This window comes from Danio rerio, chromosome 7, assembly GCF_052040795.2.
Source record: "Danio rerio strain M-AB ecotype USA chromosome 7, GRCz13ab, whole genome shotgun sequence".
In the NCBI taxonomy this organism is placed as follows: Eukaryota; Metazoa; Chordata; class Actinopteri; order Cypriniformes; family Danionidae; genus Danio; species Danio rerio.
This window is the reverse complement of record NC_141027.1, coordinates 10,031,272-10,048,793: the sequence shown is the minus strand read 5'-3', so window position 1 is coordinate 10,048,793 and position 17,522 is coordinate 10,031,272. Positions and strand designations below refer to the sequence as shown.

The 17,522-nt window shown below is 39.7% G+C and overlaps 2 protein-coding genes across 4 annotated transcripts in view; one reads left to right on the top strand and one right to left on the bottom strand.

Moving 5' to 3' along the window:
• The window catches only part of adamts17 (ADAM metallopeptidase with thrombospondin type 1 motif, 17), a 328,430-nt gene that overhangs the window by 201,465 nt on the left and 109,443 nt on the right, over positions 1-17,522 (bottom strand). The gene's annotated exons all lie outside the window — the stretch shown is intronic.
• LOC147843029 (uncharacterized) lies at positions 11,733-14,413 on the top strand. Its single transcript, XM_087260404.1, has one exon. It carries the CDS (start codon positions 12,191-12,193, stop codon positions 13,862-13,864), a length of 1,674 nt encoding a protein of 557 aa, XP_087116530.1. The 5' UTR covers positions 11,733-12,190; the 3' UTR covers positions 13,865-14,413.

The window sequence follows — 17,522 nt, the reverse complement described above, 5'->3', positions numbered from 1 at the left end:
AAAAAAATAATGGGCTGTGTCATTTTTTATTCCGGCTGGAACTGTATGATGGAACATTTATTTTCCCTGAACCCCAAATAAAAAAAGAACAGCAGGTTGATTGGAAAACAGATGTTGTCCTGAATTCCTCCATAGACGTACGCTCTTCTAATCCTCTTTTTTTCTTCTTCCTTTGTTTTTTATTTCGTTTTACAGCCATGCATACTTTTACAAGAGCTACAATTATATCTGCCGCATCTGTCATGGGCTGATTTACAGTTTGAGGTCAGAAGAGTTCATGTTTCTGTAAGCAAGTCTCAGCAATAGTTGTGTGCAGTTATTTTTATAGCTTGCTGTGAGCTGATGGAATGTGATCTATAACGTGTAATGACTGTCTGGATGGGTGGACTACAGATGACAGACAGGTAGGCTTAATAAGGTTAAACCTCACTGCGAGTGAATGGAAATGAGGGATTAGCAAATTATTTAAACCTCAGCCTGTTGCGTTCAATGGAAAATAGAGCAGCAAGAAGGTTTGAAACAACATGAGGGCCAGCAAATAATGAGGACTTTAATTTCTGAAGAAACTCTTCGGGATTCAACAGAACCTAACAAAGGATGAAATGAGATTGGCTAAATTTGAAAAATATATGATGAAAAGTTTACAAAGTTATGGAACAGAGTTAAATGAGTTACAAAACATGAATGGATGAAAAATGAACTGAAAAACAAAAGAACAGTAAATTGACCAAAATCTTTGGATTGATGACAGGTAGAAATGATAGAATCGTGAATGAATGGAAGAAATAATAGAATATATGGATGGTAGAAATGATTAAAGGGGTGGTCCAGAATGTAATTTTAAAGGGTCACGAAACACCAAAACACATTTTTTGAGCTGTTGACAGTCGTATATGTGTCCCACACTGCTAAAAACACTATTAGGACACTTATTTCTCACTAAAAAGTGTAAATTGGTTGTTTTTGCATTATTTCAAGCAAATTCGTTCTTCCGGTTTGAAACTAATTTTTGAAGCTGCGTCACGGTCATGACATAATAGCGTGTATTCCAGCGTGCAGACTGGACGCCTGTATCAGAGTGTGTCTTATTACGTCTTACAGTGTGATGCATTAATGCATGAGTAAAGCTTGGTTCAAACCAATCAGCGCGCTCTATTGTGCAACTTCATTAATATTCATTACTGTCACAGTGTTTAGATGACAGAGACGCCACGTTGTGTTGGCAAAACAAGCGTGAAGTGTTGCTTTTATAGTTTGCTGCAGTTAAGTTTTGTTTTCATTTTCTCTCTGTGAGAGCTCAGAGTCACGTGTGGATTAACAGTGTACGCGACGCTCGACAACAATAACTTACATGTCTAAGGAGGATTATTGTTTACCTGAGAGCTGTTCTCATCTGCTAACGCTGAGATCCGGATTCACTTGTAGTCTCCTCTTAATAAAGACGCGGGTCTAGTTGCTGGTGATTGTCCTGTCTCTACAGATTTGGTAAGTGAGCGACCAGAGCTCTTTGTTTATTCAGTTTGTTCATATCGAACTAAGTTAACTATTGCACCGAGTGTAAACATGTTAGCACCACAACCAAACTTGTGTAGGATTTTCACCGCATTTTGTGACAGGAATTACACACGCGGCTTACTGACTCTACCTGCTGTGTGCATCTAAGTTTCCGGGAAATGCGGAGGGTTTTTTTCTCTCATTCGCCGTGCGGTATCAAACATTGCATGAAAAATACACGCTTAGAGCAGTTCCTCAAATCAAATATCTCGTTTGTTGCGAGGGACACGAATGAATTCCCTGAATGAAAGAGCCAAACTGCAGTTAAAGTCCACCATTTAATAATTTGGCAAATAAATCGACTACAGATGTCCATGTAAACACAGTCACTTTCTCCCGTGTTTGTGTGTGTGTGTATTTTGACTCACGTGCCCAAATAGACACTCCCACACCCTGCCTCTTTTCTTCCTCCGACACTCCCCCCTAAACAGAGCTGGGCACGCCCACTTTTCTGACTTTTTCCCCAAAGTAGAGGTGTGAAAACACCCTGCTGAAACGAGGGGGTTTCATGGCCCTTTAAGGCTTGGTTGTGTTTATAAGATGCAAAGCAATGTGTGCTCATGTTTCACTTGAAGGCAATCGCATAATTTTATCATATATCTCACTTTGATTATACACAGCTACTCAGCTAACATGAAAACGACGGTCATATTTCCTAGTTCCTCTGAAAGGCCCGCCCTTAAGTGACTTTGATTGGTCTTCGTCATAATGTGCTGCGATTCGCGAATCGGCTCCACATCACGGCCGTAAAAGCATGCGCTATTCTACTGTGTAAACAATCAGTCAACCTCCTGCCTGCTCTCTATAATAAAATCTGACAAGTGTCTGTAACGAGTGAAAATGGGGTGCGGCTCCTTTAAGAGCGTTTGCTATTGTGTCTGTGCGTCTATGTCTGTGTGTAAATGTGTGAGCTTACTGTCACAAGCGCATGTGCATTGAGTTTTGTTTTTCTTTTTCTCTGATGCTCGGATTAAGTTATTTTCTGTAATATATCGTGACAGAAGAATAAAGCACAAGATGTGGGATGCTACCTGTGTGAGCCTTTATTTTCCTGCTGCTACCATGAGTCCACGAGGTGAGCTATCCTGTATTTTTTTAACTCTATGCGTTACACGACGTGTTTCACATATATCCGGAATATGCAGGTGTAAGTAATATGAATCATCCACATGTCTTTTGCGACTTCATATCTGAGATGTGAAACGCATGAAAAAGCTGCCTGAAGACAATCAGTGCAAAGTCACGCACACACATAAGAGACACTAACGTGCTGGTAGAGTGTGTGTGTGTGTGTGTTTACAGCAGTTTGACTAATAAATATGAATTTGTAGCTAAATCGTTTGCCCACAAAGCAGCATTTCGCATTGTTTACATCGTTGCTACAACATACCGTTAACGCTAGACCCTGAACATGTCATGATCAATTTTAACAAATAAAAACACTTACAGGTTGTAGCTCACAGCTTCTGCTTAGAGGAGATTTTTTTTTTCCAATATGTTTATTGATTTTTTTTCCTTTTCACCCCATCAACTAGGCATACAGACAACAATGCAGCCTACACAGCACATATCTACACCCTTTTTATATATATGTATATACACTCATACATACTTAAAAAAAAAAAAATATATATATATATATATAATAAATATATACATACACATACATACACACATATACGCACATACATACATATACAATATTTGAATTATATATATGTGTGACGTGAACAATAACACAATAATACAAAAGAAGAAGAAAAAAGAAAAAAGAAAAAAAAGGAAGAGAAAAAAAAGGAAGAGAAAAAAAAAGGTATTAATAAATAAAAAACATGTTTACAAACACACAATTTACATAATATTCATATATGGTTCCCAAAGATAGTCAAAGTTCTTCTGCTTGCCTTTGATGATATAAGTTAGTCTCTCCAGTCCAATACAGTTCAATATTTCTTTTTTCCACATTTCTATGGATGGAGCATCCATGTGTTTCCAGTATAATGCAATAGCCCTTCTAGCTTGAAGGAAACCAAAATCCAAAATTCTTGTATTTCCAATTGTAAGTTCCTTAGGATACAACCCAAGAATACAGAGCTTGGCATTTAAAGGAATTTTAATATTAAACATGTCTGACATACATACAGTTATATCTTTCCAAAACTTTTGTATTTTAGGACATTGCCAGAGGCAGTGATATAGTGTACCTTTATCATCTAAACATTTAGAACACACATCTGGAATATTAGCAGACATATGATGAAGTTTCACAGGGGTTATATACATTCTCATTAACCATTTATATTGAAGTAGTTTAAACCTGGTATTTATTGTTTGCGTTTGAGCTTTTAAGCAAACATAATTCCAGTCTGCCTCGTCTATCTCCTCTTGCATATCTGCTTTCCAGGCATTTAATTTATCCAATGTTGACTCATTACTATGTTTGACCATAAAATTGTAATATATAGAAACATGACCTCTTCCTTCTAAATTTTGGATAGTTATTTCCTCCCAATTTTGATAAAGATGGTATACAACTAATCTGTGTTTCTTTTGATGACATGTAACTCTTTAACTGTAGGTATTTAAAGAAATGTTTTTTAGGAACCACATATTTTTTTTACATAAAAGCTCAAAGGAAAGTAAAATCCCATCTTCATACAAATCTCTTATACTTTGGATGCCTCTTGTATTCCACAACTTGAAACCTCCATCTTTATTACCAGGAATAAATTGTTTATTACCCCAGATAGAAGTGAACTGTGACAATTTGGGTACATTATCGCTTAGAGGAGATTTTAGCTGAATCCAGCACTGAATTGGGAGAGATTCTGGAAGCTGTTTTGTCAAATCATGCTTGCTGTGTATTTTATTGCTGTGGATGCATGGAAAAAGAAGAATGGATGGATGAAAGTGTGGATAGATAAGAGAATAATAATTATGGACGGAGAGATAGATGAACGGATGTTTGGACAGATTTATAAATTGATGAAATGGGTGGGTGGATGGGAAGAGATCAATGGATAATTGGATAGATGGATGACGAAGAAGTAGAATACAACAGACTAAAAATGGAAGGAAGGATGGATACATGGATGGATGGATGGATAGATAGATGGATGAATGGATGGATGGATGGATGGATAAATGGAGGGATGGAGGTATTGAATGAATGAATGGATAACAGTATGACAGAACAAGAAATGTTTTTATAGACGGATGGATCATGGCTAAATAAATGGATTGAAAGAAAAACAGATAGAATTGTAGAATAACAGCAAGACAGACAGACAGACAGACAGACAGACAGACAGACAGACAGATAGATAGATAGATAGATAGATAGATAGATAGATAGATAGATAGATAGATAGATAGATAGATAGATAGATAGATAGATAGATAGATAGATAGACAGACAGACAGACAGCCCTCAGCATAAGCGATGACAGCTCAGAGAACAGTGAACCAGATTGAGGAGGCAGTGACATCATCAGCTGTATTTGAGCTCCAGGGCTTCGGGTCCCACAGCTCACATCATCCACAAAACTCACACAACATGGCTAAAAACACACAGCGCTGCGACACATTTAGCCGATTATTTATCTGGGGTTAATTTGCCATCAGCGCATGTAGAGTGGTCTGCATTCACAAGCTGAGCCCTTTCGTGACGAGAGCAGATTCTACCAGCTCAGCAGCCCAGGCGGCTCTGGATGAACACAGACAAATGCTGTGTTTTTAGTGCTGAGGTCAGCTGATTTAAACATGTCCCACCACAGCCAGCATGCCAAAGACAGCCATCCAATGCAGGAGCAGCTTTGCATGTACAGCTGAAGTCAGAATTATTATTCCTCCTGAATATTTTCTCCCAGTTTCTGTTTAACGGAAAGATTTTTTTTCCAACACATTTCTAAACATAATGGTGAACAGCAGAAAATAGAAACTCATGGAGAAGATATTTTGAAGAATGTTACAAATGGGTAACCATTGATATACACAGAATAAGAAACAAATACTATGGAAGTCAATGGTAATGTGTTTCTAACATTCTTCAAAATATCTTCATTTGTGTTGAGGAGAAAAAAAGAAACTCATAGAGGATATATTTTGAAGAATGCTAAAAATGGGTAACCACTGACTTTGAGTAAAAAGAAAAAAAGAAAAATACTACAGAAATCAATAGTTACCAATTTCCAGCGATCTTTAAACTATCTTCTTTTGTGTTCAACAGAAGAAAGAAACTCATAAAGAATATATTTTGAAGAATGTTACAAATGGGTAACCATTGACTTTCCTAGAATCAAAAACAAATACTGTGGAAGGCAATGGTTACCAGTTTCTATCATTCTTTGAAATCTTTTGTGTTCAGCAGAAAAAAAAAAAACACATAAAGAATAAATTTTGAAGAATGTTAAAAATTGGTAACCATTGACTTCCATAGAATAATAAAAAAAAAAAAAACAAATACTACAAAAGTTGATGGTTACCAACTTCCAACATTCTTTAAAATATCTTATTTTGTGTTCAACAGAAGAAAGAAACTCATAAAGAATATATTTTGAAGAATGTTACAAATGGGTAACCATTGACATTGCTAGAGCAAAAACAAATACTATGGAGGGCAATGGTTACCAGTTTCTATCATTCTTTGAAATATCTTGTGTTCAGCAGAAAAAGAAACACGTCAATACATTTTGAAGAATGTTAAAAATGAGTAACCATTGACTTCCATAGAATATTTAAAAAAAATACTACAGAAGTCGATGGTTACCAACTTCCAACATTCTTTAAAATATCTTCTTTTGTGTTCAACAGAAGAAAGACACTCATAAACAATATATTTTGGAAAAAAAAAAAACGTTACTAATAGGTAACCATTGACTTCCATAGAATAAAAAAATACTATGAAAAGGCAATGGTTACAAGTTTCCAACACTCTTTAAAAATATCTTCTTTTGTGTTCAACAGAAAAAAAGAAAGTCATAAAGAATATATTCTAAAGAATGTTACAAATGGGTAACTATTGACTTTCCTATAATCAAAAAAAAAATACTGTGGAAGGCAATGGTTACCAGTTTCTATCATTCTTTGAAATATCTTTTGTGTTCAGCAGAAAAAAAAACACATGAAGAATAAATTTTGAAGAATGTTAAAAATTAGTAACCTTTGACTTCCATAGAATATAAAAACAAACAAAGACTAACGAAGTCGATGGTTACCAACTTCCAACATTCTTTAAATTATCTTCTTTTGTGTTCAACAGAAGAAAGAAACTCACAAAGAATATATTTTTAAGAATGTTACAAATGGGTAACCATTGACTTTCCTATAATCAAAAACAAATACTGTGGAAGGCAATGGTTACCAGTTTCTGTCATTCTTTAAAATATCTTTTGTGTTCAGCAGAAAAAAAACACATGAAGAATTTATTTTGAAGAATGTTACAAATTAGTAAACTTTGACTTCCATAGAATATAAAAAAAAACAAAGACTACCAAAGTCGATGGTTACCAACTTCCAACATTCTTTAAAATATCTTCTTTTGTGTTCAACAAAATTTTGAAGAACGTTACTAATAGGTAACCATTGACTTCAATAAAATAAAAAAAAAAGAAAATACTATGAAAGGCAATGATTACTAGTTTCCAACATTTTTTTTAAATATATTCTTTTGTGTTCAACAGAATAAAGAAAAAAAGAAAAAAGAAAATTTTGAAGAATGTAAAAAACTGGTAACTATTGACTTCCATAGAATAATCATTTAAAACATACTACAGAAGTTGTTCTTTAAAAAAAATATCTTATTTTGTGTTCAGTAGAAAAAGTACTTCATAAAGAATATATTCTAAAGAATGTTACAAATGGGTCACCATTGACTTTCATAGAATAAAAAAAACAAATACTATGGAAGGCAATGGTTACAAGTTTCCATCATTCTTTGAAATATCTTCTTTTCTGTTCAGCAGAAAAAGAGACATAAAAAATATATTTTGCAGAATGTTACAAACGGGTAACCACTGACTTCCATAGAAGAAAAAAAATACTATAAAAGTCAAGGGTAACATTGTGACCTGTGAAGGATACGTCAATGATGTAATTTTCAGATTTGGGTGACATATCAACTGAATAACTTTTTATAATACTGTAATCACAAATGTGTGGTTATAACCAACAAATGAACCTGCACAGGGAACTCTGTCTGCATAGGGCTTTCCTGAGTTTAATGAACTGTTTTCCATGCATGCTCCATTTAAAGCTTCAGTTTTAGAGTCACGCTCTGAAGCTTACCTCTCAAGACCTCAAACAGCCCACAGAAATCAGAAACGGCAGATTGAACATCCTGTGTAGAAGGGCTTATAAAACCCATGGAGACGATGCTCAAAACTGAGCATTTCCACATTTCCCAGAACACCACACTTTACTATTCCCCTATTTACACATATACATTTGAAGTCAAAATTATTTACCCTCCTGTGAATTGTATTTTTTCAAATACACTCACCGGCCACTTTATTAGGTACACCTGTCCAACTGCTCGCTAACGCAAGTTTCTAATCAGCCAATCAAATTGCAGCAACTCAATGCATTTAGGCATGTAGACATGGTCAAGACAATCTGCTGCAGTTCAAACCGACCATCAAAATAGGGAAGAAAGGTGATTTCAGTGACTTTGAATGTGGCATGGCTGTTGGTGCCAGACGGGCTGGTCTATTTCAGAAACGGCTGATCTACTGGGATTTTCATGCACAACCATCTCTAGGATTTACAGAGAATGGTCTGAAAAAGAGAAATTATCCAGTGAGCGGCAGTTCTGTGAGTGCAAATGCCTTGTTGATGCCAGAGGTCAGAGGAGAATGGCCAGACTGGTTCCAGCAGATAGAAGGGCAACAGTAACTCAAATAAGCACTCGTTACAACCGAGGTCTGCAGAAGAGCATCTCTGAACACACAACACGTCCAACCTTGAGGCAGATGGGCTACAGTAGCAGAAGACCACACCAGTTGCTGCTTATAACAGCTAAGAACAGAAAACTGAGGCTACAATTCACACAGGCTCACCAAAATTGGACAATAGAAGATAGGAAAAACGTTGCCTGATCTGATGAGTCTCGATTTCTGCTGCAACATTCGGATGGTAGGGTCAGAATTTGGCGTCAACAACATGAAAGCATGGATCCATCCTGCCTCCTGCCTTGTATTAACGGTTCAGGCTGGTGGTGGTGGTGTAATGGTGTGGGGGATATATTCTTGGCACACTTTGGGCCCATTAGTACCAGTTGAGCATCGTGTCAACACCACAGCCTACCTGAGTATTGTTGATGACCATGTCCATCCCTTTATGACCACAGTGTACACATCTTTTGATGGCTACTTTCAGCAGGATAACATGCCTAGTCATAAAGCGTGAATCATCTCAGACTGGTTTCTTGAACATGACAATGAGTTCACTGTACTCAAATGGCCTCCACAGTCACCAGATCTCAATCCAATAGAGCACCTTTGGGATGTGGTGGAACGGGAGATTCCCATCATGGATGTGCAGCTGACAAATCTGCAGCAACTGCGTGATGCTATCATGAAAATATAGAGCAAAATCTCTGAGGAATATTTCCAGTACCTTGTTGAGTCTATGCCCCGAAGGACAAAGGGAGTTTTAAAGGCAAAAGCGGGTCCAACCCGGTACTAGTAAGGGGTACCTAATAAAGTGGCCGGTGAAAGTATTTCCCAAATGATGTTTAACAGAGCAAGGAATTTTTCACAGTATTCCCTATAATAAGTCTTATTTGTTTTATTTCAGCTAGAATAAAAAGCAGATTTAGATTTTTTAAAAACCATTTTAAAGTCAATATTATTAGCCGCCTTAAGCATTATATTCTTTTCAGTTGTCTACAGAACAGACCATTGATATACAATGACTTTCCTGATCACCCTAACTTTAACCTAATTACCCTAGTTAAGCCTTTAAATGTCACTTTAAGATGATTACTAGTATCTTGAAAAATATCTAGTCAAATATTATTTACTGTCATCATGGCAAAGATATAATAAATCCGTTTTTAGAGATGAGTTATTAAAACGATTATGTTTAGAAATAAATCTTCTTTCAGTTAAACAGAAATCGGGGGAAAATATATACAGGGGAGGCTGGCTAATAATTCTGACTTCAACTGTACATGAAACAGAAGAGCAGGACAGAGCAATGGAAACTTCAACAAACACACTCTCCATCCAGGGATTTTAAGTTCACGTTTCTGCATGCTATGTGTGTATCCTTCAGCTGAATGCAAGCATTATGATGGAGATAGACCATCATTTAAAGCTCAGCTCGCTGCAGCGTCGCTTCATTGAAGCAAATATCAATAAACAGTGTAAAGTTGGGACGGATGAAATGTGAGTTGCTTATTATGACAAAACCTCCTACATCCGAGTCAGGACACGATAGAAATACCAAAACCCTGAGGGATGTTTGCCTGTTTGTTTTAGCGGTCAAAATTTGCACATACAGTAGCCTATTATTTAAATACAGAGTGCCTACACATTTTACTACTAAAACTCTTTGACTTTACTAAGTTTTTAAAGTAAATTTGTAGGTTGATTAGGAAAAGTTATTGGAATTTTTTGACATTGAAGAGTGGCTTATTAATTAATCAATTAATAATATATTAATAATATAATAATCAATTAATAATAATTTTTTGACCCATTATTAATCAGGGGTCACCACAGCGGAATGAACTGCCAACTTATCCAGCATCTGTTTTATGCAGGCAGATTAGTGCAGCGGCAGCAGTTATGCGGTCATTGTACCGGTCTGTTGTGGTAAAGAAGGAGCTGAAAGGCAAAGCTCTCGATTTACTGGTCAATCCAGGTTCCTACTCTCACCTATGGTCATGAGCTTAGGTTCGTGACCTAAAGGACAAAATCTTGGATACAAGCGGCCGATATGAGTTTCCTTCGCAGGGAGGCAGGGCACACCCTTATAGATAGGTTGAGGAGCTCTGTCACCTGGGAGGAGCTTGGAGTAGTCACTGCTCCTCCACATCAAGAGAAGTCAGCTGAGGTGGCTCGAGCATCTGTTTTGGATGCCTCCTAGACGCCTACCTAGGGAGATGCTCCAGGCATGTCATACCCGGAGGAGGTCTCGGGGAAAACCCAGGACACGCAGGAGGGGCTATGTCTCTTGGCTGGCCTGGGAACGCCTTAGGATCCCCCGAAGGAACTGGAGGAAGTGTCTGGGGAGAGGGTAGTCTAGGGTTCTCTCCTCATACTGCGTTTACACCAGACACGGAAGGAGCATCAAGCACGATTGATTTACATGTTAAGTCAATGCAAAGGTAGAAAGTGAATGGCTCGGCGCGAATGACGTGAATTGCGTAAATAGCAAATCGCGACATTCGCGCCGCTTTAACCAATCAGGAGCTTGCTCTTGTGGTGGCGTGATTATGACGTAGCGCCTGTTGTTGGTGTCCCAGGGGAAAATCCTCCTTCACACAACGACAACAGTTCATCAAACAGGGCTCGGCTCAGTCAGAAGCACCGCTGAAAGCCTCTGTCATCCAGGTTAGGTTTCTGGAGGAGTTGTTCATCTCAGAGAGCTGGGTGCACCTCTGAAAGGATCTAGTGAACTCAGACACAGCGCCGAACATATCAACGCTGTTTTTCGTCCTTAATAAAGCATATAAAAACAGTCATTCTCTCTATAAAATCCATGTTAGCCATTTAGCAACGAAGCTACAGTCAGCGGGCAGACAGAAGACCAGCCCATCACTTGAATCAGCATCTGTTCTGAAGTGAATTTGACGTGCAAATGAAGCGGATTTGACGCGTGAACGAAGCGAACAAGGTGGCGATGCAGTGGCGGAGTGGATAGCACGTTCGCCTCACAGCAAGAAGGTTGCTGGGTCGCTGGTTCGAGCCTCGGCTCAGTTGGCGTTTCTGTGTAGAGTTTGCATGTTCTTCCTGCGTTCGCGTGGGTTTCCTCTGGGTGCTCCGGTTTCCCCCAGTCCAAAGAAATGCGGTACAGGTGAATTGGGTAGGCTAAATTGTCCATAGTGTATGAGTGTGTGTGTGAATGTGTGTGTGGATGTTTCCCAGAGATGGTGTCACACCTGTTGCAGTGCCCTAGTTTGGACACTTGAGGGCACTAGTTTGTTTTGTAGTTTCACTTCATTTCCCATAATCCTTTGTATTACTGATTGTGTTATGTTACAGCTGTTTTGTGTTTGTTAATTTAGTCCTGTCTTTATAAACCCTCTTGTCTTCTGTTTTAGTTGCCTTAGGATTTTGTTAGCTCCTCACGTTTGGTAGGTTTGTCTGGTCATCTAGTTTTTGATATTCTTGGATTCCTGTTTTGTGTTTGTTTTCGTTAGCACTCTTTAGCACTCCTACCCTGTTTTTGTATTTACTCGTTTTTTGGATTTTTGCCTGTTCTCTTGTTTGGACTCGATTTGCATCCTGCTTTAGTTCCGTTCAAGTTTGGAAACCTTTGTCTTTTGGAAACCTTTGTCTTTGTTATAATAAATTGCTGCACTTGGATTTTTGCATTTTGTGATCATTCCCCATTTCGTGACATAATCCTAAGGCCACTTTAAATCCAGCAGCAAAATTATTATTTTTTTATTTATTTTTTTTTGGGGAGGATGAGTTTCAAGATTCTCTCGCCTGCAAACGAGAAGGAGCGATTACTTCGTCTCCAGGCATTGATGGCAGAACGCCAACAGGGTTTGGAGGTAGGAGCCTTTGCCCAGTCATTTTGGACCTTGTCAGTGGGACTGAGACTGTCTGACTATGAACTTATCAACATTTTTAATCAATGTCTGGATCATCCTTTATCTAGAAAAGGGATGGAAGATCTGATGATTGCTCAATTTTGGGATTTTGTTATACACCTTAAGAATAATAGTTTTGAGCTTGATTCTTTTTCCAAAATTGCCGTCACCCCTGGATCTCCACCTCAAACAACGATCATCCCAGAGTGTGTCACTGAGGCTGTTGAATGTTTTGACACTCTCTCTAAAATTCTAGCCAGTGTCAAGTGTCTGTCTAAATCAATTGATCCTTTAGGATTTCAGCCCACAGTGATCACTAGTCCAGAGAATTTAATCGAGTTTAATGTTTCTCCAGGACCTCTTTCAATGATGGCTGATGACATAGAGGCTTTCCTCAAGAGATCTGCTAGTCCTGAACCTTTCAGTAAGATAGCCATTACTCCAGATTTTTTGCCCAGGATTGTCACAACCTTACAGCCTTTGCCCGAGGGGATCAGCAGTTCAGACCTTTTGTCCAGTATTCCTGCTCATTTAAGTATTCAGCCTGAAATGACTGCCAGTTTAGTCTCTGCTCCAGAAATCACTTTTGAGTCCTCATCCTCCATTGCTCTTGAACTGTTCTCCATTTTTTCTGATTCTGTTTCTAGACTCATTGAACCTTATTTTTCTAATATTGTTCAGTCTTCATTTTTAAGTTTCTTTGAGCCTTCGTCCTCAAGAGCTGGTGAGCCCTCAGCATCAAGTGCCGGTGAGCCCTCACCATCAAGAGCCGGTGAGCCTTCGTCCTCAAGCGCCGGTGAGCCTTCGTCCTCAAGCGCCGGTGAGCCTTCGTCCTCAAGCGCCGGTGAGCCTTCGTCCTCAAGCGCCGGTGAGCCTTCGTCCTCAAGCGCCGGTGAGCCTTCGTCCTCAAGCGCCGGTGAGCCTTCGTCCTCAAGCGCCGGTGAGCCTTCGTCCTCAAGCGCCGGTGAGCCTTCGTCCTCAAGCGCCGGTGAGCCCTCGCCCTCAAGCACCGGTGAGCCCTCGCCCTCAAGCGCCGGTGAGCCCTCGCCCTCAAGCGCCGGTGAGCCCTCGCCCTCAAGCGCCGGTGAGCCCTCGCCCTCAAGCGCCGGTGAGCCCTCGCCCTCAAGCGCCGGTGAGCCCTCGCCCTCAAGCGCCGGTGAGCCCTCAAGCGCCGGTGAGCCCTCAAGCGCCGGTGAGCCCTCAAGCGCCGGTGAGCCCTCAAGCGCCGGTGAGCCCTCAAGCGCCGGTGAGCCCTCAAGCGCCGGTGAGCCATTGCCCATTTCACAACCCAGATCTAGGGGTAAGCCTCTTACTAAGCTGAGAAGGCCCTTTCCACCAAAACAAACTTTTGTTCCAAACAGACCAAAGTTTAATTCATCACTGACTGGGTGGCCTTATACCTTAGGCTGGCCACCAATTCCAGCATTTGTACCACTATGGTGGCCTTTAGTTTTGGCATCACATCTTCAAAGCTCACTTGCTCACTTCTTTAATGGACTTCACCTTGGCTTGTATGGTTCCACCTTGTTTCCATGTATGTTATAGTTTATGTATGTTTGACCCACCATCCCTCCCCCTGGTCAACCTCCATTCCACCTCCCTCCTAGTTAAGAGATCAAGTGGGAGTGTCTGGAATCCACTCCCTTTGAGCGGGGGTAATGTCACACCTGTTGCAGTGCCCTAGTTTGGACACTTGAGGGCACTAGTTTGTTTTGTAGTTTCACTTCATTTCCCATAATCCTTTGTATTACTGATTGTGTTATGTTACAGCTGTTTTGTGTTTGTTAATTTAGTCCTGTCTTTATAAACCCTCTTGTCTTCTGTTTTAGTTGGCTTAGGATTTTGTTAGCTCCTCACGTTTGGTAGGTTTGTCTGGTCATCTAGTTTTTGATATTCTTGGATTCCTGTTTTGTGTTTGTTTTCGTTAGCACTCTTTAGCACTCCTACCCTGTTTTTGTATTTACTCGTTTTTTGGATTTTTGCCTGTTCTCTTGTTTGGACTCGATTTGCATCCTGCTTTAGTTCCGTTCAAGTTTGGAAACCTTTGTCTTTTGGAAACCTTTGTCTTTGTTATAATAAATTGCTGCACTTGGATTTTTGCATTTTGTGATCATTCCCCATTTCGTGACAGATGGGTTGCGGCTGGAAGGGCATCCGCTGCATAAAAACTTGCTGGATAAGTTGGCGGTTCATTCCCCTGTGGCGACCCCGGATTAATAAAGGGACTAAGCCGACAAGAAAATGAATGAATGAATGAATGAATGAAGTGAACAACTCAAAATGTTCACACGTCTATTTACTCGCAAATAGGGTGATTTATCCGCGCATTGTGCGCCTGGTGTGAACACAGCATCAGACTGCTGCCCTCCGACCCGGCCCCAGATAAGTGAAAGAAAATGAATGAATAATTGAATTAACATTTTTAATACAGGATAAAATCGACTTCGTCTTTTGAGGCGCAGGTGATTTTTCTTTCCATTTTTCTTTTTGATATTTGGCGTCAGATTATTAGGAAGTGATGATTTTTGATTCGTTGGATTGAACCAGTGCTTTATTTGCAAATGTTTCAAGCTATATTTCAGGTCTGCACACACATTTTACAGTGTAAGGCGCAAGCAACTTTTCCTCCCATTTTTCTTATTGATAGTTGGCATCAGGTTATCAGGATGTGATGATTTTGTTCTCTTTGACTCGTTGGATTGAACCAGCTGAAAGTGGTTATTTCCAATATAGGAAGGCGTATGTGAGGCAAGGCGCTCACACTTTACAGCCGCACCTAGTTGAGATGACAGGGAGCTTCGGGGAAATGCAAACGGCTGACGCTTAAGGAAGACACAATGAAAAGTACACAGGTTTGCAAACCCACCTAAAGTTACAAACAATAGCGCCGATGAGAGCAATCGTGGTGAATGTTGATCAGCCAGTCGAGATCACTCGAGTGTTTTTGGAGAGACTGCTGAAAGACTCGGTGGATCTGCTGTTTATAATGGCCCGAATCTCGATACATTACATTCACTGTGTTCAGCGCAAATGGCAGAAAGACGATGCCAGGAAGACGATGAAAGCGGATGTGTTGAGCCCAATGAGCCTTACATCTAAAAATAGAGCAAGGGAGTTTCTTTGGTGACATCGCTTTGACTCACATGCTGAAAATGGTGGACGTGAAAACAATAAACTGAGGATGTGGTAATGCGCGCCTGTCAATCAATATTTGTGGGCGGCTATTTGTCCTACGTCAAGTTGAGGTCGGTCTTAAAACCACTCCAATTGGTCCACCGTTAATATGTTGTTTAATTGAAGAAAAAAAAGACTGGGTGTTTATATCACCCCAATATGACGGTCTATACAATATACCTACACACATGTCTGTCCAAACAGCTTGAGAAGTAGGTTTTTAACTATAGGTGCCATTTAAAGACTTAACTAGTTTATTTAGGTAACAGTTAGGTTAATTAATTCAATTCAATTCAATTATAGTATAGCGATGTATAACAATGGTTTGTTCTGTAGACTACTGAAAAGAAATATTGCTTAAGCGGGCTAATAATATTGACCTTAAAATGTTTTGTTTTTTTATTCTAGCCGAAATACAATATTAGGACTTTTTCCAGAAGACTGTGTTAAACATAATTTGGAAAATATTTGAAAAAGAAAACAAAAATCACGGTAGGGCTAATCATTTTGACTTCAACTATAGCCCTTGTATTGTTCTTCTGTACAAGTTCCAGCTCTTATATATCAGATCTCACTTGAGTTTTGGACTGTAGCTCGGGGCGAGGAACTCGAAGAAACAGAGACTTCAAAAGCCAGGAAGTGAATGTGAGATGGGAGACTTTAAGCCCGAGGTATGAGCTTATCCCTTCTCAATCAAACCCTATCTCAATGGGATCCTTGTACATCGGCTGAAAAAAAAAGAGGACCTCTGTTTAAACACAGACTTCTGAATGATCTCCAGGACGAGGCGTCTCCGCTCCTCCTACCTGAGTCAATGGGGGAAATTCCTCCCGTCTAATAATTACAACCTTTAACTGAAGTTCAAAGGTGTTTCCAGAAGGTTAGATGTGCACTTAAATGGAACGAGAGGAAATGCAATCAAGATGATGCTGCGTGTGCTTCTTACCACAACTGTCCCATTTAAGCAGGTGAATAAGTTATATCGACTTACAAAATAAATACACTCACCGGCCACTTTTTTGGGTACACCTTACTAGTACAGGGTTGGACCCCTTTTGCCTTCAGGACTGCCTTAATCCTTCATGGCATAGATTCAACAAGCCACTGGAACTATTCCTCTGAGATTTTGCTCCATATTTTCATGATAGCATCACGCAGTTGCTGCAGATTTGTCGGCTGCACATCCATGATGCCAATCTCCCGTTCCACCACATCCCAAAGGTGCTCTATTGGATTGAGTTCTGGGGACTGTGGAGGCCATCTGAGTACAGTGAACTCTGTGTCATGTTCAAGAAACCAGTCTGATGTGATACGCGCTTTATGACATGACACATTATCCTGCTGGAAGTATAGCCATCAGAAGATAGGTACTTCCATGTGTCCCTCTAGCTACATAATTCACAATCTCCAGAAATGTATAATATGCTACATTTTCAGAATGAGCCTATGCTGTTTTCAAAACAGGCTCATTGTGGATACATACCCCTGTCTACATTTCTGGAGATCGCAAATTATGTAGCCAGATGAACATATGGCTGCATGTTGTCTTTAAAACAAACGCTACAAGATGATATGACGCTGATAATGGCTTCTGTTCCTTTTTATGTTACCGATAAACGCTAACCTCCATATAAACGGCTTTTCCAGAGTTACCAGATTGCCCAGTGGCTTGCTGCATACTTTGGCGGATTTGGGTCACTGAGCAGAGTTGACCGTGATGACAGTGTTCGAGTTTAGCGAAGAACGGTACCAGAAACCAGGTAAAACATTAGCGAATAAATATGCGACTGAGACGGCTTTTCAAAACACTATCAGTTGGGTTTAGGGTGGGTCAGTTGGTCAGTCAGTCAATTAGTCAGTCGACAGCAAGCTGGCCAGGGGTGCGTTTCCTTAAACCATCATTAGCCAAAAGTTAGCAAGTTCCGTCGTTACAAACATAGTTCATTGATTTGCCATTTACCAAATCCATCGTTCCGACAAACATTCGCAAACTGCATCGCAAACTTGTGCACTTGCAACTACACCTCTA